Source organism: Chiroxiphia lanceolata, chromosome 6 (genome assembly GCF_009829145.1).
Source record: "Chiroxiphia lanceolata isolate bChiLan1 chromosome 6, bChiLan1.pri, whole genome shotgun sequence".
NCBI lineage: Eukaryota > Metazoa > Chordata > Aves > Passeriformes > Pipridae > Chiroxiphia > Chiroxiphia lanceolata.
The window spans coordinates 40,925,172-40,946,633 of NC_045642.1; the positions used below are offsets into that span (position 1 = coordinate 40,925,172).

The 21,462-nt window shown below is 39.3% G+C and overlaps 1 protein-coding gene across 1 annotated transcript; it reads right to left on the reverse strand.

The window, feature by feature from the left end:
- Positions 1-1,525: 1,525 nt before the first annotated feature.
- On the reverse strand, positions 1,526-21,396 carry FBXO33 (F-box protein 33). Its single transcript, XM_032692253.1, has 4 exons — positions 20,882-21,396; positions 14,322-14,432; positions 7,737-8,422; positions 1,526-3,926 (listed from the first exon to the last, which is right to left on the reverse strand). The coding sequence occupies exons 1-4, from the start codon at positions 21,394-21,396 to the stop codon at positions 3,655-3,657; spliced, it is 1,584 nt and encodes a 527-aa protein (XP_032548144.1). The 3' UTR covers positions 1,526-3,654.
- Between the last annotated feature and the right edge of the window lie 66 nt (positions 21,397-21,462).

The window sequence follows — 21,462 nt, forward strand, 5'->3', positions numbered from 1 at the left end:
CAGAGAGAATTTCAGACTTTTTCCCTCCTCCAGTAATAGCCCAAAATTTTATTTGCAAATTTGAAAGCAAGCTCAGGGTTATGCAGGTAGATGGTACCCCATAAGATGTATTTAGGTATGTTTAAGAGAAGGGTCACAGAAGTGAATGTGGGGAAGTCCCTTTTCCCCCCACCCTCAAAAGAAAAAGCAACCGAGTTTTAGATGAGGGCTTGTGTTCCAAGTTTCTGCAGCTAAATCTAGAATGCAGAAGACTAACCTGACAGTGCCATCTCTTCAGGAAAAAACAAAAGAAGTAAAATCTCATTTGGGATTATGCAAGCTCAAAGTAATTTCACAGTTTGTAAGGTCCCACTCCAAATGCAAATACACTTTCCACATTAGGACCATCTTAGTTTCCTAACATTTGATTTCAGGTTGCTTCATCTTGAATCCTTTCACCCTGGTATTACTAATACAGATTACTGCTGAAAACACAGGCAGACAACAAACCTAAGACAAGAGAACAATCAGAGGTGCTTTTCTCCAACCACTGCTCAAGGTGTGGCTTTCACCACACGCTCCTGCCTTACTGGACTCCCTGTACTTGTCAGTTTAAGTATATTGACTTCTTCCCTGGAACACAAGCCAAAACCAGTGTATGACTTCAGAGTGCATGAAAAAAATCAGACCTGGAGCACTAACAAAGGACACTCATTGATAACAGCTGATATTAAACATTCTGGCTGTAACTGCAATAAGTGAAAGGGCTGCACATCTCTACCATAGTAAGATGAGCTGCTTCTCCTGTTTGTCTTATCTTTCAAGATTAAGTTAATTAAAACAAAGCATAAAATAGGCTAGACTGAATAGAGAAAAAACCTTGTTTATATAATGGAAAGGCAAATGGGTTACTTCCAACTCCAGTTAGTAAGGCAGTTACCCAAAAAATGCAGTAGCTTACAGAGAGAAAAATCACCATCCTGCATCTATGTTTAAACCAGAGAATGCAGCATTTGCTCCATTTGCTTCAGGAAGTTGCACAGAAAAAGCCAGAAATCTTGAACCCTTTACGACCAAACTTCAGGTTCAGATGTTGCTGAGCAATCACTACCAGACTTAACTGCTACATAAACCTCACTCCTGAGGCTGAGCCCTGAAAGGCACCGAGACCAAGTCCCTTTATTTCACTTTACTAGAATGTGAAAAGCTGTAGTTGCCTTATCTTTTTTACCCACAGCATCTCTTCAGTATGTTGGTAAATGATCTTGCTTACCAAATCTGGAAGATCTAGGAAACTGCTTGAACAACAAGCAGTGCAACTCTCACACTTGGCAGCAGTTTGGACTATCATAAAATGAAGTTCAGGAGCTCGAATGAAGTCCGTGCTTGGCACGCACACATGGAACAGCCACTCTGACAAGTCTCACAGCACAGTCAGCCACTGCAGGGCACAGCAGCTCTTCCACAGCTGACCAGACATCTGCAGTTTTCATTCAGAATGCACAGCTGTGTACCCTGAGTACAGATAAAATGTCAAACTGAAGCATTGCAGGTATTCATAATCTATTTAATAGTGGGACACCAAAGAAGTACTACACATTTTTCTTGAGCACATTAGATTTTGATTTAAGCAATTGCAATGGATGCAGTAATTTCCCAAAAATAGTCTTCTATATTCTACAATCCACAGTTTACTGTATCAGTCTAATAGGTCATATAATGATATACTGTTTGTGCTAACTGGTTTGATCTTTAGCAAAGCATCCTTCCCCTTCCTCCACCACCCCAAAAACTGTTGACAAAATTCAGCCAAATTAAAAAAAAAAAAAATTACTGTATGACTTATTTTAGATTCTTCTGCTGACCTAAACACAATGGGAGCTACCAGTTACACACAGCTTATGAATGATGTTGCGTTTTAATTCTAAAAATCTTCATGCTGACAACAATAAAATATTTTATACAGCGATCAATTTTTAATGCTTTATTCATTGATTAAAAGAATATAACATTTAACATAAACCATACAACATCAGTCATCAATTCAAACATTCAGCTGGTTTCCTTACATTTTCTGTCAGGAGTTTTTTTTTTATCTGATCACATTTGTAAGATAAAATCTCACCACATCTGGCATATACACACACTGTGCCAGTGGATTCACTCTACTGATGTACATATAAAATCCGCATGGTATGTGCTCACTGGAGACAAAACAGCGCACACCTGTCAAAAGGTCATTTTAATATAAGATGGTAAAACCATTTGTAAAACACATATAAACTTTTTCCATAAATAGAATCATATCTGGACATCTGTTGCATAAATTGTGTTTTCCAAAGCTTACAATATAGCAGCCAGGTCTCAGCACTGCTGGGCACCCACGTTGGCCACTTACTTTATTATTGCAGACTGTCCTTTAAACATTAAATGCACAACATTCGTACCACTTAAAACTGGGGTCAGGTGGAAGTCTCACAGAGACCACGTCTGTACCGCGGTTGCCCTGAAACAGTTAAATCGGCTTCTAAAGCCTCTCAGATATAACAAGATTTTAAAACATACTTCATGGAATGTTCTTCATGCATCATAGCAGCTCATACCTGTGATAGAACAAGCTTTGTATTTATTTCCTTTCCTTCCTTTACATTCACTATTCACAGTGAAACAGGTGCATGTTTGTTAAGAGTTCTGAGGTTGCTGACTGAGCCACAGCACAGCTGTGTACCACAGGTCGAAATTCGACCTTATATATTACAATCTAGCAGTATCTGGCTGGCCAAAAGTTGGCCTGCCCCTGCCAGCATGTGGGCACTTCTTCGTTTTTAATCTATTCTTTGGCAGCTGACACAGGCGCTGACAGAGAAAATCCAGTGACTTGGTTGTTAGGGATTTCACGACTAATGTTTGTTTGCAGGTGTAGACTTTTGTATTGAAGTCTTCACTGTTATGTGTTTACCTCATCGGAGTGCACATTCTTGCTTTTTCCTTTCAAACTTTGGCCCAAAGCTAACTTTTAAGGAAGATGACAGAACACGAGAAGAAACAAGGAGGAGTTTGCAAAGAATCCAAAAGACTACAGCTTATGGAGTGAACCTGTAAGTGCAGGTACCTGAACGCTAGTGTTTCACACCGCCGCTTAACAGCTAAGGAAAGCCGAGAATGGAGTTAAGTCATGCTTCAGAATCCGCACGTGAAATAAAGCAAGGTAAGAGTCTTAGAGTGAACAGCCCTGGAGAGACTTCTCGTCCTTTAAGCCTATTAAGCAGCATGCTACTGGATTAAGCACACAATGACAGCACAGAAATCCACTTGACTATGAATATGGGTATTAAAAACAGTTGGCTCCCGAGCACAGGACTCCAATAGCAAAATAATTCAAAATGCAGTTACTCAAGTAAAGTAAAGTTAGCCGGCAACCTCAGACAGCCTTTGGCTGTATCTCTTAAGGTTTGGTAGACAAGTCCATTAACCGTGAAAACCCTAAACACTGCCACTTTCAGCTTCTAAACCAATACCCGACTACGTTCTTTGATCAAGAAGTAGAATACACATATATAATTCTATATAGCTAATACTGATTAAACACAGCACAAAAGGGGTTAATTCACACTACCGAAAAAACATAATAGGACCCTACTTGCATATGTAACCACAGGAATTGTAAATAAGGAGCTAAATGCCTTCACTGAAGCTCTGCATCTCTCTGTAAAAGTGACGGGTTGGCTCAGTGAAGACACTGAGCAGCTCAATGTCCATGACGGCGTGCCAAGGCCGACCCAATCCGAGAGATACTTGCTCAATGAAATTGTGTACTGGATCCACATCCTGATCAGCCAGTTCTCCTTGGTCGAAATCGATGCTTTCTTCTGTGACTTCCAGTACTTTCAGGTCAGAGCCACGAAGACGAGCGATTGCTATAAGATTATGAGCCCAAACAGTGTAACCTACGGTGAAAGAAAAACAAAGTCACTCTGTCATTTTGCTACAAGGCGTTTTCTTACTGCACAACTTAATATCTGACCATCTTATCATCCTTCCCAATCTATTTTGTCACCTTCCATCTGGTAGAAACCCCCTAGGGCACGGTGGGGGATTTTTTGATTGCAAGTGGTAAAGCCCCATTTTATACTTAGAATAAGAAAGTATAAAAATATTTCAGGTAGTTTGACCAAGCTTTTCTAGATCTATTTTTTTCTCCACTTGCAGAACAGTGGACTACTTCAAGTCATATATACCATTTCAAACCTCGTGTGATCTACTCTGTAGTATAAATAGACTGTAAAAAGGGAGTAATCAATTATTTGAAGTGAATGCATAAAAGGACTGTTTTAAAAATCTGTGCATGGTAGAAAAAAACCTGAAGTTTGCTTTTGTTGCATTAGAGGTAGAGTTAAAAAAAAATACTACCAAACAAACAAAAAACTAACACACACACAAACCAGAAGCCTCTCCAGGTCACAGCAGTGTATATATATATATATATATATATATTATCTACATATATCTTGTTTTTCTGTCTGAGATTAAACACAATTACAAAGCTTCACTCTCTTCACCTTACATACTGGTATCCCTTTTTAAAAATTCCTACTCCCCAGTTACCTATTAGCTTTCTGTGCCCAGGCTAAGGCAAATGCTGAGCTCCTCCTTATTCAGATGCAAACAAAAGCCAGTCAGTCTGGGAACTTCCCTTTTGGGGAGCTCTGCCAAATCAGTCCTTCCACTGCAAAAGGAAAGGCTCATTTCTGCCTCTATCATCATTCTTGCAGGTGCTAAGCTTCTTGGTGAGATGCCCACTTAGATTCCAAGTAAAGCTGCAGTCTGCACAATATTTGAACTGGGAAAGCTAAGCTGCTGAGAAGTAAAAGCTAACTGTGGGTTGGTCTTCCAACAATGCAGCTAACATGCTCTACATCAAAATGTATCAAAATAAGACATAGTTACAGAGACACAATAGAGAAAAGTAAAAGAAACCAGAATGAAAATTTCTCTTTATTACTTCATCAGTTTTCTTCATTCTTTAACTATGTTGCTTAGGGTGGGTTTTCAACAAAGAAGCCTGCATACATCTATATGGCTTATTCCTGGTATATTAACCATTAGGAATGCATGAATTCCCACAATTTTCATATGCTTGATACTTCACCTTCAACACAACTGTCCAGATGAAATTGTCAACAGGCAGCTTAACTTAATGTCCCTTCCTTAATAGGGACATTAAACTCAATGGAAAACTCCCCCCTGTGTGATGACACTCTCCTATCAGGACATGAAGGAGATCACAACACCTTCCAGTTACCTTGATCATAAAGGAACTTACCAACAAAATTCTTGAAAAAAAGTGCAAGAATAAAGGGAAAAAACCTTCAGACTAAGTCCCCTTTACCACCTGGTGGTCAGGTATATGGCTTTTGCTATAACCTTTCATGGTGAGATCCTCTGTGCACCGAACAACTATCTTATTCTCAACTTAACCTCATTTTAAATTAACTCTCAAAAGTTTTGCCTGAAATTTCCTAGTGACCTTCCAGCTGCCAAAAAGTCTCTGTCCAGCTAAGTATTCAGAGGTAACAGGGAATGACCATTTCACTACCGGTATCACCGACCAACAAATTCACCATAAGCACACAATATTTACTCTTCCTAGCAAAAATTTCAAATTCAGCATTGCTCATGGACAGAATGAAACTTAATTAGTATGTTTACAACACAAAGTCATAAAAGCCCACATGAAGTGTCCTTCTGTTGAGGAGGAAGAAAAAAAAAAAAGCTTCTATTCCCACTGATGTACCAAGTTTCTTACACAGTGCCAGATCATGTCACTATGAGTATCCTACTGTCCTTATCCCATCCCAAATGACCACACACTCTTTACATCCTTTCTTCATTCTGCAAGAATGTATTTAAAATCCTTCAATCTGCTTTCCTCTGCTTTTGAACATGCTACATTGGTGGAAAGACAGTATGACTTCCCACAAAAGAAAATCTGGAGGCACTCAAGAAAAGAAGTGTCCTTAAGCATATGTTTTCCCTTCCCCTTTTGGTCAGTGGCAGCCAAAACTAGATGTAAATCAAAGCTATTTCCAGAGCAAACTGATATCAAAAGAGGGAACACACACATACACACAAAAAGTCTGAGAAGTTTGGAAACTGAAGAACAACCACTTCAGGAGACCAGAGAAGAAACCAAAGAAGAAACTTTCATTAAAAGTGAATTATGGCACCTTGGTCAAAACCATCACCTTTTCCTGAAGGAAGGTTGACAGTGTAATATGACAAGCGGAGCCAAAAAACATTATATAGTAAACCTCAGAAAACCCAAGCATGAGGCTAAGATGCTGCACTGAGGCATCACAGCATTTCAGATATTTCTTCCTAGTAGTGTTCCTCCTACAGTTGCTACTCTCAGAAAAAGATGTTCATGCTCTAGTACTAGAGGAGTCATATTCACAGCTTAGAAAAGATCAGGAGGCATTTATAAGCAGCTTAGCTAGCTTCTGCTGCAAGGGGGGAAAAGAAGGGTAAAGAATCTGAATCCAAACGTAACAGCAAGGTGATATTTAGTCCTTCTCTCCCCCTGGCAGACACAGCATCTCTCCAAAGAAAGATGTAGCAACAACCATTTGCTAGACAGAACCACCAAAGATGTTTGCTTTCCCAATGCTCTGCACAGACTAATGCCTTCTACTGAATAGACATATGCTGATATTAAATGGTATTTACACTAGCTTATGTTTACATGTTTTACAAGTTTTTAAAGTCAGATAATATATGAGAGGCCTTCCCCACAGCAGGAGGATAATTTAAGGTAGCAAATAATTTTTTTTTAAAAAAGGTCCCAAAGTAGAAACTACTGAAATCCACATATAGAGTGGTATGGTTGTATACCAGTATCCAAAATCTGTCACTCCTGGAAACTATAAAGGACAGAGAGTTGAACTGATCATCATTCCCTGCTCCCCCCCACCCTGCAATGATTTTTCAGTAGAAGACCAAAAAAAAAAAAAAGAGCAAATACAGTAGGAACTTCTTCTGACTTCAAATAATGGAAATATGAATCTACATCTCCCTCTGCTGAAGGTCTCTCCTGTTTGTGCTGAGTGACTGGAGATTAACTCCCCAAAGCAGTCTGAAGAAACACATTCATTCTTATGCAACACAGTAACAGCCATCACTTAACGCCTTCATGCATCAGCAAACTTTGTCTTGGTAAGCTGATTCCAGCACAAACAAAAAGCATTATTCTGCATTATTTCAGTTTCAGGTGCCTTAAAATATGCCAAACTGTTGGTAAAGTCTTACCAAACTGGTAAGAAACTTCTTCTCCTCAGCTTTGGGGTACTCAACCCATGTTATTTATCAACAAGAAGCAAAATCATCTAATCCTGTCAGCATATGAGCTCATAGTAAAACAGCAAATGTTTTCAGTGTTCACATTCACATAAACCAGTCACTTAGTGGAACTCACAAAGTGCAGACCACTTCTAGGATAAGCCTCCTGAAACACTCAGTTCTTAGTTATCCTCATTTCTGTGAGAACTCTAATAAAATTCTGTGTGACTTCTCAATACAAGTAGAAAGCTACAAGTATGTTTAAAACTCATAAAATAAAACACCTTCAACAACAGCATGTATAGTAACTCTGCAGCAGACTTTGGAACACCACTGCACTAAAATACACTATGATTAGAAAGGCTGAAGTGTTGTAAGCATTTAAAAAGTCACATACTATACCTGTGCAAGGCATTACCTACCATGAACAGCTAGGAGAGACAGTCTTGTGCACCTCCAGGCTAATAAGACAAGTGGATCTTCATTCCGGTTGTCACTAAGATCTGGGAAGGCAGACATATCTACCACATCATTCATTAGTATAAAATGAGTGAGGAACTTGTCATACTGCCTGGATATGAGGTCAACAACAGCCCCTGAAACACAAGTGACATAGCTGTCAAAGTGAATCCTCTCTAAGGGGATACTGGGCTTAAGAATCCTTAACATATCATCACTCTTGACATCAAAAGCCATTATATAGACCCGAAGATTAGTGCTGTTGCGAGTCAGCGCCTGCCAATTCTCATCTTTTGGCATATTGTCCAATGACTTGTGCATTATGGAAACACTGTGGACCAGGAGAGACAGTCGATGCAAAGGCACATGGTTGCTGTCAGCCAGGACTCTTGCCATTTCAGCAGTAAAATCACAGAAATCCAAAGCGAGCGAACGCAGATTCACAAAGCGCTCCAATTCAACCGCAGTGATAAGAGTGGTATTACCAGGGATGTGGTTGTCCAACAAGCTCAGATGTTCCATGGTGTTGGCTATGGGGTTTGATAAGGAGGACAGTGATGTGGGAGTTACTATTTGCAGCATTAACCCACAAGACAGCCATTTCAATTGCCTGCTATTGCCTAATATCTCTTCAAACAGCTGTTGGATTCTGCAAGTAAACAAAACAGACAATGATCCTATTAAACATGGTTTAGTCTTACCAATTGCATATCATTCAATTTTTTTTTTTATTCAAGAATTATTATTCTTTTATTTACAGCCTTATTCTGCAGAAAGATCCTATTATGGTTCTTGTGAACTACAAAATGTTATAACCTGACTGCAGACCTCCCACAGCAATTTAACCTTTGCTGCACTTAAAAGGTTAAAATTGTTAACTATCTTGAAAGAAATTATGTACTTTGTCTTTCAAAAACAGTGGCACACCATGAACCTTCACTTCATGTATTTTCCAGCATGTATTTAACACCCTCCCACATACATTTTAAGGTTATGCAAATAAGAAAACCTGTAATGCTTTTAGAACACAGCTCTTGTTTTTAAAAACAGCTCTTCGTATTTGCTAACCTCTCTAGAACTGCAAATTCAATATGGAAAAAAAAAAGTAATTCTCAATTAAAGGTGGCAGAAACTTGACTTTGAGCGTAAGTTAGAATGATTTGAAACTACTTGCTTGACCTTGTTCATTAAATGGTAAAGAAGAAACATATAAGAACATTCCTTAAATATTCCAAATGTGCAGCTAACTGGATTTTCAAGTGCCAACAGGTTCAAGTTTTACCAAAACAACTTGGACCCAGTAGCATTTCAATCTCAAATTATCAGTGCCAACGATCATTATGCACTTACTCAGATGCACCCCACCTCTCCTAACCCCCACTTTTCTTTTAGTGATGTGGGACATTCATTCAAAAAGGCAACAGAATTATTTTAAATTTTTAATATTAAATGAAAACAGTACAGTCAAACTTCACAAACTTTCTTCATATAATTATTTTTCCAGTCTTCATCCCGCAGATGCTAAGGCTCAAAAGAGTCCTCCTGCCCAAATGACAAGTGTTCTTTTAGCATATTAGGACACATGTGCAGATGAACATTTCATCTCCAACACTGGTCAGCCAGAAGGAAAGATCAGCATTAAAGGGAAGTGGTTGAGCCAGGCTATGACAGTCCCATGAAACATTACGAAATAAGATACAAACACCTCCAGTACAAAATAAGCAGAAATCTTTGTGCCTCAGATGAGATAATGTTTTTGCACAGAACACTTTTTCCTTTATTGCTATCAATATCTGTATACTTTATACATCTAAGCAAAACAACATTGTAAAGTTGTTATTCTCATACATGTGACTTTAATGAAGATAATGTTCAGACAAAATCAGAAGTTTAGCCCACTATCCCAACTGACAGCAGAGAAACACTAACACCTTAAGGTGACAGAACAAGGAAAGCACACAGGGATATTTCTCAAATATCTCTCTAGTTTCCAAAACTTTGTAACTCAGACCTCCTGAGCCAGAGGCAGCTTTATATATTTTGCAAATCTCAGGGACTTCAGTTCTACAAATTTATCCAGGTTCCTCCTCCCTTAGCTGAGTAAGCTTTTAGCAACTATAACATCCAATAACAAAGAACTTTGCAGTGTGGTTCCCCTCCCTTGCTTGCTCTGAACCCATCACCTACTACCTTTGATGCCCCATACTCCTTCTGTTGTAAGGAAGTCAAAGATCAGTCCTCATTCATCCTCTTCCTGTTCAAATCTTTATTCATAGAATTACAAAATCATAGAATCAGACAGGTTGGAAAGGACCTCTGAGATCATCAAATCGAGCCCTTGATCCACTATCACTGTGGTTACTAGACCATGGCACTAAGTGCCACATCCAGTCTCATCTTAAAAACCTCCAGGGACGGAGAATCCACCACCTCCCTGGGCAGCCCATTCTGATGCCTGATTACCCTTTCTGTAAAGAATTTCTTCCTAATATCCAACCCAAACCTCCCCTGGCAGAGAGTTAAGAGCATGCCCTCTTGTCTTACCGACAGCTGGCTGGGAGAAGAGACCAACCCCCACCTGGCTACAACCTCCTTTCAGGGAGTTGTAGAGAGTGATGAGATCTTCCCTGAGTCTCCTCTTCTCCAAGCTAAACCACCCCAGCTCCCTCAGCCTCTCCTCATAGGACTTGTGCTCAAGTCCCTTCATCAGCCTCGTTGCTCTTCTTTGGACCCTTTCATCCCCTCCCTCGCCTGCATGTGCTTTCTTCCTTCTCCTGTGAAGGTATTGAGTTTGTAAGGCCTGACTTCTCTTAAGCAGAAAAGTTTGTGTGGTTATTGTATTTATCTATTGAACATCTCAGTTCCAAAGGTTTTGCCTATATAGTCATCAGGTCAGAATACTTTGATTTTTCTAGATTTCTCCAAATATTTATTTCAAATTGAGGACTGGCAACTGTGACACAAATTAAACACAGTTTTAAACAAAGGGTGAGACTCACAGACAGCGTAATTTTTCTATTTTATTCCTAAATTCTTTTACGGTTCAGATGAGCCTTGTTTGATCCTGGCAATGTTTGTTTCATAACTGTTCTTGTCAATGCTTATACTGAAGGCAGATTTTCTCACAGTCTCCCAAAGAAAAAGATTCTACCACAGTAACCTCTCAAATTTCTTCCAAAAACCCTTCCCTACTCCCTCACCATACATCTATGAAAGGTTCTGTAATGGCTGCAGCAGTGGTAGGATTCATTTTGTAATAGCCCAGGTAGTCAATCTTAATAGTGTGCTTGTAATATTTTACAGAATTATTAAAGATAATTTTGAGTTGTTCAGTAGAATACTACTATCTATGTGTCTTGTTGCACTAAAAATCTGTTAAATTCTGGTTCTCATACAACTTCAAACATCTGAGCTTAGAAGAATACTATTCTAGTACTTGCACAATTTAATAAAAAGAAATATGATATAGAACTCTGCAGCTGTAGAGTGGGTTCTCTCCCCAGTGGGAATTGCACTAAAGTTTTTAAAAGAGAGATTCTGATTTAATGCGATCTACATATCAACTTTTTAATGCAAGCACAGAAGTATTTATACAAGTATTTAGATTTGTACTGCTAGTCTAACAACCTGTAAGTCCTAAGAAAAATTAACTAAGAACTGGAGAAAGTTAATAAAAAGAGATCAAACGTGTCAGTAGAGAGTATTTAACAGAAATCATTTCTGGATTGTTTTTAATATCTGCTTTATACAAGGCCAGACAGAAAGCACTATAAATGGTCATTCATTTTAATGTATTTCAAATAAATTTTTTAAAGTCCTCAACAGGTTTTTTTTCCCTCCCCTGCAAATTCTTAAGTACATTCTATTTTTCATAAACAGATTGTATCTAACTGGAGTTTGCTGTAATAGTCTGAACCATGTTCTAGAAATTTAGACACATCACGTGAATTCTTGGAAATTAACACCTACCTTATTTTTGTATTAACTTCAACTGCCTAACATGTAGTACAACATTTATCCCAACTTACACACAATTATTTCAAAGTTCACTTATAAAACTAAAATTTGAGCATATAACAGAAAATACAAGAAGAACTCAGCATATGCAAAAAAGCAACATAACCTATTGATGTCTCAACAAGCTTAATCAGTTCCCCTTTGCTCCCTGTAAGTGGCAATTGTGGTTTTTTACCATCGACCTGAAACCTACAAATTACTAAACTGAGGCAAACTCTTTTAAAACTAAAAAACTCAAAATAATTTACTTTCACAATTAATCCCCCAAACAGCACTTTCATCCAGAAGACAGACTGAAGCCTGACTAGATAGGCCGAGTTACTGCTAAAGCCCCAAACCCAGTCCTAACCAGTACTGAAGCACATCCATGGCCCTGGACAGGAAGCAAACAAACTAGCAAGGTCCATATGGAAGCCATCAGCAATCAAAATGGTTTTTTTAACACAGGCTAAACTGGTTCTTTTGGAAACCAAACTACCTGAACCATAGAGATCAATCATGAGAAGCAGATTTCAGAAAGCCAAAATTTTAAACAACTACCCTTTGTTCAACTCAAGACAAATTTAATGTTTACACTGAGTTTCCCAACACTAAGGAACAGAGTTATGAAGACACTTTTAGGAAGTAACCAGGGGATACACATGCTACACAGAAAAAGAACAAGCATTACAAACTCATACTGATCACCGCAAAAGTATTTTTGAAAACACAAACCAAAGCTTCCTCTGCCTCAGGACAACCCTTAGTCTTAACCTGGGGAAGCATCCTACTGGTTCTGTGATAGTTGAGATTTCACCCACAGTCTGTTACACTCAGATCAATGCAAAAGATTTAAGGAAACATCACATTTTCTTCCCTTACTGCTTTAATTGCAGGGAGTTCCTGAAACAGCTAGTAAAGTTTATCACCATACAGGTTCCAAAAAATCCTCAACTACCAATAGCACTGTCTTCAAAGGTTGCTCATATCTTTCACTGTTAGTTATCAGTATCCATGCTTTGCAATTTAACTGGTGCAAACCCCAAGTGCAAAAGACAAGGCCAAGAAGCTATAAAGATTTACTTTCTGAAGTAAATCTGGTGCTAGTGCTGATAAACTTCAGAAAACCAAATAAAACACTGCCATCTTAAATTTAGACAAGAACTAGCAGGTCCCTAGTATATTGTTTTATTTTAGCAAAAAGCCAAAAAAAAAAAACAACTCAAAAAACCCCCACCAACCAAAAAAACGAAGACCAAAACAAACCAAACAAAAAACAGCATTTATTTCCTCTTTCCAAAATGTGCAAAGTTCAATACTCACCTAAAAGACTAACATCAAGTTAAATAATGAGTTTGGAAGGGTTTATGACTCTCAAAATGTGCAGACTAGTTTGAAGAAACATTTAACCATGCACTCAGCTGAGTAAACATCTGCTTAGATGGCTCTCTTCAAGCCCCCTGGCAAAGATTTGGTTATATATTTACATTTTCACAAAGGATATGAAATAAAAGAGCTTTTACTGAATCAGCCTTTTACCTGCACACAGCACTACAGTACCTACATTAGACAGAACTGCAAATTGTTCTGAGTTCTGCATTCTAAACATAACAGATAACAAAGACACAGTATGTGACTCACAGCTGTATTTGCACTGGTTTGCAGACTTAGGTCAGGACCAAACACTTGACGATTGTGTTCACATACATACACTGATCTGACAATATACCTATATTAGTTCTAAAAATCGCTCAAAACAAAAATTAGTAAAGATCAAGACTGGCTGTACTTACTCCACTCTCAAGTCACTGGGAGAAAGATGTTTAAACTGACACAAATTAAAATTACAGTATTCAGTTTTTATTATATAGGAAGTTTTAGAAGAACTGCTAAAATAGTTAAGTTAGCATCACTCCCTTTGTGGTAATTTATTCCACAAATCAGTAGCTTTTTACACTATATTTAACCTTTTCCAAAGAAGAACAAATAACTATTCTGATTATAAGCATTCAAGGACTGTATCATAATGTAATTATAGCAAGCTAAAATACACCTCTGAACTAAACAAGCACATTGTCTGTCAGCTGTGATCTTCCAAGAATTGTGCAAACACATAACCTAGTTTTGAGATACAACTAGAAATCAGTTGTAGCAAGTAAACTTGAAAGAGAACATAAACACAAACATATTTTTGACTCTTGTGCAATACAACAAATTACTTCCTTTTCTAATTTTTTTCCATGCACAGCAATAGTAGAGGTGCTGGTAACAACCCCTCAGCCCTCCTCTCCCTTTGTGCCATTAACATAATATTATTTCTAGAACACAATGAAAAAAGGAAAGAAAGGATTCTCACCCTGATGAGAAGAGAGAAAAAAACCCAGAACAGCCACAAAACCAGACTACTTCATGTAAATAGCAGAAACAAGAATTTAGATTCTCATCCTGTTAAAAAACTCAAAGCTTTCTCAGTCTTGTATTTCAGAAATGAAAATCTGTTACCTATTTTTATTATTTTACTGTGTTTGATAATTTACAAATATAAAACTTACTGCTTAATCTTCTTGCCATCCGGGTCAACCTTTCCAAGGTATGTATTTGATATACTTCCATGTTGCTGCAGAATGCTTATATCCCCAAAAAGGCTTAACTTCTGGAGGTTCCTACAAAACAACAAAATAAAAAGGAATCTGTACACAAAATTAAAACAACGTGAGAAATCATTCCGGATAAGACAAATACAGGCAATAAGAATCCATTATTATATGGAACACAGTCTGTATTGGGAAACTTCCTACTGTCCTAGAATACAGGCACACATGGAAGTACAGAAAATGAGACTGAAGTGTAAAGGGGAAGAGAACTACATGAACTGCTGAAGCAGCTGTAATAGCAAATGTCGGTTTTCAGTCACCACAGTATTTTCAGCAGGCCAGCAGCACCACAAAGAAAACTTTTAGTGGTGGTTTCATGCAATTTTTAACCCTTGGAACATGTGTGTTGAGTATCACAGACAAAAACATCAAATACTTATTTCTTTTAACATTTAACACTGCATTGAATGCCCAAGTAGAACACAACCACAAAGAACCCTTTCTGAGCGCTTACATACATCAGCTGGTTTAGAAATGGGAGCCCAAACCTGCCTCAACTGAGGCATCACAAACCTCAGGCAGGGATAGTGGAAGCTCCCCACGCCATGATCAGTATCTAATTTCTGTTATATCAAAGTAGGGGAAGCTGTTCTAATATTTCCTATCAGTGAGGGTTAGCGGTCCACCATGACACACAGCTTTAACTTTTAGAAGGGATACCTAAAAAGAGTGAAAGAAGAACCTCTAAGTATATGCTGGACATCACACAGTACACTAGATAGTCACTTTTCCTTTCCCTATTTTTCTGATGTGCACCTTTTCTATTCCTAAAACAGATCGAGCAAGAGATATGAAAATGACTGCAGTTTTAGAGCAGCTTAGAGTGACATTTGCTTTTAAGATTATTATTTTTTTAGCTGACTAAGTTTTGGGTCAACATTTCTTTTATTTATATATGGTGTAAATTAATTTACTCCTAACATGAAAGGACTAGTCTACAAACGATAATTAACATGGTAGAAACTCCAGTTTCATCACAAATGGATACATAAGTTAAATTAATCTTAAACAATGGATGCCAATTAACCTGTAGCTGATAATTAAGGGAGTTACCATACATTCTTATTTCTTCTGGTTTACAAATCATATGCTAATATTTCAGATCAGCTTTGAGAAAAATGCAATACAATTACAATGCTCAAAGTATAGGGAAGCTCTGGTACAGTTCACTTCATTCACAGCACAATTTCATATTCTACCAAAAGGAGTGGGGGAAAAAGTATTAGGTAGCCAAGTTTTACATTTTTAAGTATGAACTGCACTCTGTAATTGATATCTAGCATAAATCATAATTTACCTGTTTTGAAGTTCCTGTATTCAATAACAGTACACTGATTTCCTGAAATCTATCTACTGTTGCACCTAGTACTCTTCTTCTATTGGTGAACAACAACTTAATAGCAAGATCCATGAACTTCATATAAAGTCTGACAATAGTGGAGCAAAATACCTAGAATTTACAACTGTTTCTGAAATTCTAACAATTTAATACTTATTATTTTAAATACAGGACTACTGTACTGATGATACACTAAAATAAACTGAGTCCTTACCACGTGATCAATATTCGATAAGTCTGACTAAGACAATGCCTGATCATACTAAAGAGTAAGCTTGGCAGAGAAACCTAAAACACTGGTACCACCACACCACCACCAAGAGTATTTTGGGCTCTGCTTTCCTCAAAAGCTGTAAGAGAGAGTCTGGTGTGACAGAAAAAGTATCAGAAACCTCCACCTGGTCTGAAAAGCAGTGTTCATAGCCATGCTATAATTGAGCCTTTATCTTCTAATCTCAGTGACTTAATTCGGAGAGCTAAGAGCCAAAAAGCAATCTTCAGAACAGTTCTGAACCACCTGCATATTCACATCACACACAGGTCTTGCTTAGTGCTACTCATACCCCCAGCAAATGCTACCATAGGCAGATATTAATCTGAGGACTACCAAACTACACATGACACACTAATTACTAGTATCTCACACATTTTTACTACATCTATTTGACCGCCATTTCATGCACTACAGAGACACACAGAAAAGTTCTCCACCTGAAAACTTAAACAATGACAACATCCAATTATTTTTCCACTCACAGAACAGTTATTACCATCAAGAAATCTAATCACAGTTCAACACAATGTTAGATTTTTGCTACTATTTGCAGTGTCATACAACCTCTGTGGCATTCAGCTCACATCTCATCTTTGTTTCAGAGAGTCAGTAAAGTGATCATTATTTAAATAAAATTATTTAGAAGTTAATTGTCATCTTTTGCTAAAAGTAATAATGGTATCTTAATTCTGTGTAGTACCCATACATACAGCTGGGGAAAAATGTGTTTTGGAGGGATTTCTAAACCATTTATTTTCTACTAGCTCAAAAAGCACACTATAAGTAATAAGTTTCTTACATCTTCAGTTTTGGTTGGTCTTTATGAATAACCAGTCAAAAAAAGAACAAAATGTACTTGCTTACATTTAAGATGAACAAATCAGTAAGGCACATATTGTATTATTATACTAGTTTCTGCCAGTTCCAGCTGCCTGGTCAGATCAATAGAAGAGAGTAGTTAGAAAACCTTAAATACAGATGCAGTCTACTGTTTTGAGCAATTCACCAATATTGGGCAACTCCAAGATAGATACCAAACTTCACCAAGATACCACAGTTTTACAGTAATCTGCATTTATGTTTCCACAGCAAAGATCAAACAAGACACATAATTTAACATACTGCAGAGGAGACGCAGGGGGAGGTGTGTGTCACTATTTCCCTATCTTTCTTTGTAAGCAAGGAAGGAGGAATAGGAGAGACTACGCTTTGGGATTCCAAGTTACATAAAAGAACACAGGATTTTCCTACTGAATGATCACCAGTTGCTTATTAGCTGCTGTACGCACTCAAGTGACTTACACAAAGTTCGTCTCCCTCCCACCTGCCTTCCAGAACTTAGTTTTAAAAAGATCGGTTTGAGAAGGTGCAGACCATGAGGATCTAAAAAACAACATCATCATGCCCACCCACAGCATTTCTTTTAATAATAAAGTAGAACATCAGCTGTTTAAACAGTAATACACTGTTGTTTTCCTTCAATTTCAGTCATAAACATAACTCATGGAAGAGTTATACAGATCACTATAAATGCTACTTTCGTACATTCTAATTAAATAAAGGACAGATTTTCAGAGCTCATCAAGGCCCCAGGGCTATTAAAGCAATATTTTGGGAGTAATATGCTGCCACACACAAAATAAAGTTTATGGCAACTTGAGCTCTACCTCAAATATGAGACAGACCTAGAACGTACCTTTCTGGATGGTAACACTGGCTGCCAGCAGGAATACTTGTCAGAAAATACTATCAGTCCTTTTCAAAACAAGTTGCGGACAAGTTGTTATTTCCTTAATTCCCTCAGAATTAGCAAAGGTCAATCCAAAATATTTTTGTACTTTTCTGTACTTTATAAAAATATTTCTATTTTTCTATATTTTTCTTAACACACAGATTTGCTTAGAAATCAGCAATTTCGTGTTGTACAGAAAATGCTTTTAGTGGCAAACCCACACATCACTCTCCTCTAGCCAAGAGAGCATTTAGAATTACTTTTAGTCATTACTTTTCTTAGGTCCTGCAATATTGTAGATCCTCAAGGAATTCTAGAGCCATCTAAAGTACGTGTTTTTTCTTGCAAGGAGGGTTGTTACTGTAATAATAAATTTAAAACTCCACAACAACGTTACACAGTTAAGAAACAGCATCACAAAAGTAGATTTTTCCCTCTCCAGTTCTGAAGTAAAAGATGGAAACTTTTGTGAACTTCTCAAAAAGCTATCATAAGGGCTGACAGGAGTTACGAAAGAACTGTCCTGTTCTAAACTTAATTACAAAAGGAATATATTTACAGTGATTCAGCCACTGGATAAATTAGAAGCCCTGCTGTTTCCATTATTTTGGAAATTACAACAGCTATCCCATGTACATATAGCAAAAACAAGAAGGAATTATTAATTATCCTTGAGTTACAGATAAATAAAGAGAAGCAGAGAAATTAAGTGACTGGACTGCAGTCCTTCCTTAGACAAAACAAAGCATAAGGCAGGTGACAATGCCTCCAGTTTAGACATTAGGTGGTCACAGAAAGAACCAAGCAGCAATTTGGCACAAGTTCATGTTCCTTCCCAACTCATTTCAATCTAAAAAATCTACTTAAAGAACTAAAACCCAGTGTTATACATGCCAACTAAATAGTTATTGGTAGTTACTCTGCAAGAAAGAAACCTAAACAGTTTGAGGGGGAAAAAAAAGTCTAATCTGAAACTAAATCTGAAAAAAGGGCCAAGCGTTTAATGTAAATCCCACGCACACACAGACATTTTAAAAAGCTCATTAAAAAAAAGCCTGCTGTTATAACCAGGTACCCTGTGTTCCCCAATCATGCATTATTCATTTCAAAACAAAAGAGCAGCATGTAAATGATTTGGAGACAGCAAGAAAGTACAGCAATGCAAAATTCTATCCAACTTGGTAACTTTTCACCTCTGGCTTACCACCAAAATTATACTAATCTACCAGGTACTGGAGAAACAACTACTTATGCGTAGTATTTTACTGCAGTCCTGAGTTACACTGTGCACACAGAATCTGTGAAATGAACTTCATAAAGCAAATGTCCTTGTACAGATTTCAGATAAGGCGATGGAGAATGAATCTTTTTTTCAAAAGAAAAAAGTGTACCAAAAGCCTTCTCAGAACGCTTTTAATTTTGGCAGCCTCTTATTTTAGTGAGGGGAAAAAACCTATTTAGTTTTTCAACAACCCCCTGAGGCAACATCTCCTGCAGATGCTATCTATTTTAAAATTCCAAGCCCGTGTAGTGATATTTGTCTCAGATCGGATAATCGCCGCCATCATTTCAGTATTTTTTCCACTTATGATATTAGCAGCATTTCCTGAAGATTCGACAGTTAAGTGAAAGCTCCTGAAAGGCAAGAGAAGACCAATCAAGAGACCATTAGGATTGCACACCAAGGATTCACAGGGCAAGAAATAAATTAAGATAAAGGTGAGCTGGGACTAACGAGGTGTTTTCAGAAGTAAGGTCTGCAACTCTCAACCATCGGGGCTGCACCACAGGAAGTACCTGCTGGGTGCAAGAGAGCAGAGGAACTGAAAGTGAGACTTCACACACCACATTTGCATTCATGTGAAACCAACGAGGAATTGCATTTAAAGTTCTCTAGCTACAATTCAAAATAAAGAAGCAAGGGAGGCCTCAAGCTACTCTCTAATCTCCCCAGAATCAAAGAGGGGCAGTGACAAGCCCATGACTCAGTCGCAGACAGTTTTCTGAAGGCCATCCACAAGGTTTAATTCATCCTAAGGATGTCCTGAAACACCTGCAGTTTCTCCCCCCCCTTCACAGGTAAAGCAAATGCACACAGAGGGGAAATTATATTAACCATTTCCTATCCTAAAATCTGCATGGCTTTCCAAACTCATCGTAGCCTAATTGTAATACCCTTGCTTTCCTGTCCTAGGTGCTGACTACAGGCCATATATTAGGGTATCTGACTATTATCTTTAAAAGAGAGATTTATCTCGATCACACCCACACATGGTAAAGAGAATGCAAGTATGTTCATTTTAAAGACCTCAAAGCTGAGGAAATTATCTAACCCGCCATAGTAAATTGTGAAAAAGCAGGATCTATGCGCATCTTAAGTACAAACCACAGGAAGGTATTTCTATCATTTAAATTCAACTTGGCCAAGAAAGTCCTACGTGTGGAGCGCTTTTTCAATAAACAAACAAACGTAAAAACCTCCTCCCAGTTAAAACCGAGTCAAACCTCAGTTTAGCAGGTAACACGAGCGCTGGAATGAAAGCTTAACTTTTCTACGGCAAAAACCCTCACAGCTAGAAAGGTGAAAGCATTTTACTGGGGCAGTAACTCAGTATACCAGTGGTGTGATTTTAACATCCCCTTCTTACTAATTTCTCGTGACAATTTTTTTCAAGCACGCATAAGATCCAAACCCTGTCTGTAGCTCTGTTTTAAGTGAAAAAGGTGCCTTTGTTAGGCACCAGATTCAAACTCCCGGCTCTCACTCGCTCCGCTGGAGCCGCGTTCCCCCCTTTCCATCCAAAGGACGAAGAACTTTTTATTACTGTAGCTATGTCAGTTCTGCGTACTGACCAGCTGATCGCCAGCTGGACATCTGAGCGCTTATATGTTTATATTCCCCACCAAACTACACTGTATGATAAAAATTTGTTATTTCCGAGCGGTGCGGCCCCGTTCCTGCCCAACACCGCAGAGCAGGGCTCCGGCCGCAGCCCCGGCACGAACCGGCCGCCGCCGGCTCGGGCGCTGTTTCCGCTCGCAGAACCCGGCGGAACCGGCCCTGTGCGGCCCGGGGGGCTCCGCCTGCCCCCCGCCCCGCTGCGCGGAGGTACCTGTTGTTTCGGACGCTGCTCAGAACGCACAGCACCAGCTCCAGGTAAGTCCTCAGCAGGTCGAGCCAGCGCGGGCTCAGCGGCGGCGGCGCCTCCCCGTCCCCCGCCGCCGCGGCGCCCTCGCCTGCCGCCGCCCCCCCTCCGCCGCCGCCCGTGGGGTAGTTGTCGGCGGCGAACTGTACGCGGAGCTCACGGACAAACCAGCCGCACTTGCGCATGAGGAACTCGAGGCGCGGGCGCTCGGCGGGCGAGACGCGGAGACTGAGGCGGAGGCGCGGCCAGAGCGCCGGGTAGAAGAGGCACTCCCGCCAGTGCGAGCAGGCGGCCGAGGCCCGCAGCCGGTCGGGGGCCGCCAGGAAGGAGAATATGTGGACCACCAGCTCGCTGGGCAGGGAGCCGGCGCCCACCGCCTCCCCGCACACCGACATGCCTGGCGCCGGCCCCAGCCCCGCGGCGGCGGCCCCGGGCGGCGGCCCCGGCCTGGCCTGCGGCTCCTGCGACACAAACAACAACATCAATGACACGGCGCGGGGGGGGCGGGCGCCAGCCGGGACGCGCCTGCTACCGGGAGGCACCACTCG

What these genes read in the sequence shown, in the direction of transcription:
- FBXO33 (XM_032692253.1), bottom strand. Translation starts at nt 21,396, where the DNA reads ATGTTGTTGTTTGTGTCGCAGGAGCCGCAGGCCAGGCCGGGGCCGCCG. An exon ending in AGCAGCGTCCGAAACAACAG is followed by an intron (nt 14,433 to 20,881) that starts GTACCTCCGCGC and finishes GTTGTTTTGTAG; the next exon opens with GAACCTCCAGAAGTTAAGCC. An exon ending in GTCTCTCCTAGCTGTTCATG is followed by an intron (nt 3,927 to 7,736) that starts GTAGGTAATGCC and finishes CTTTCACCGTAG; the next exon opens with GTTACACTGTTTGGGCTCAT.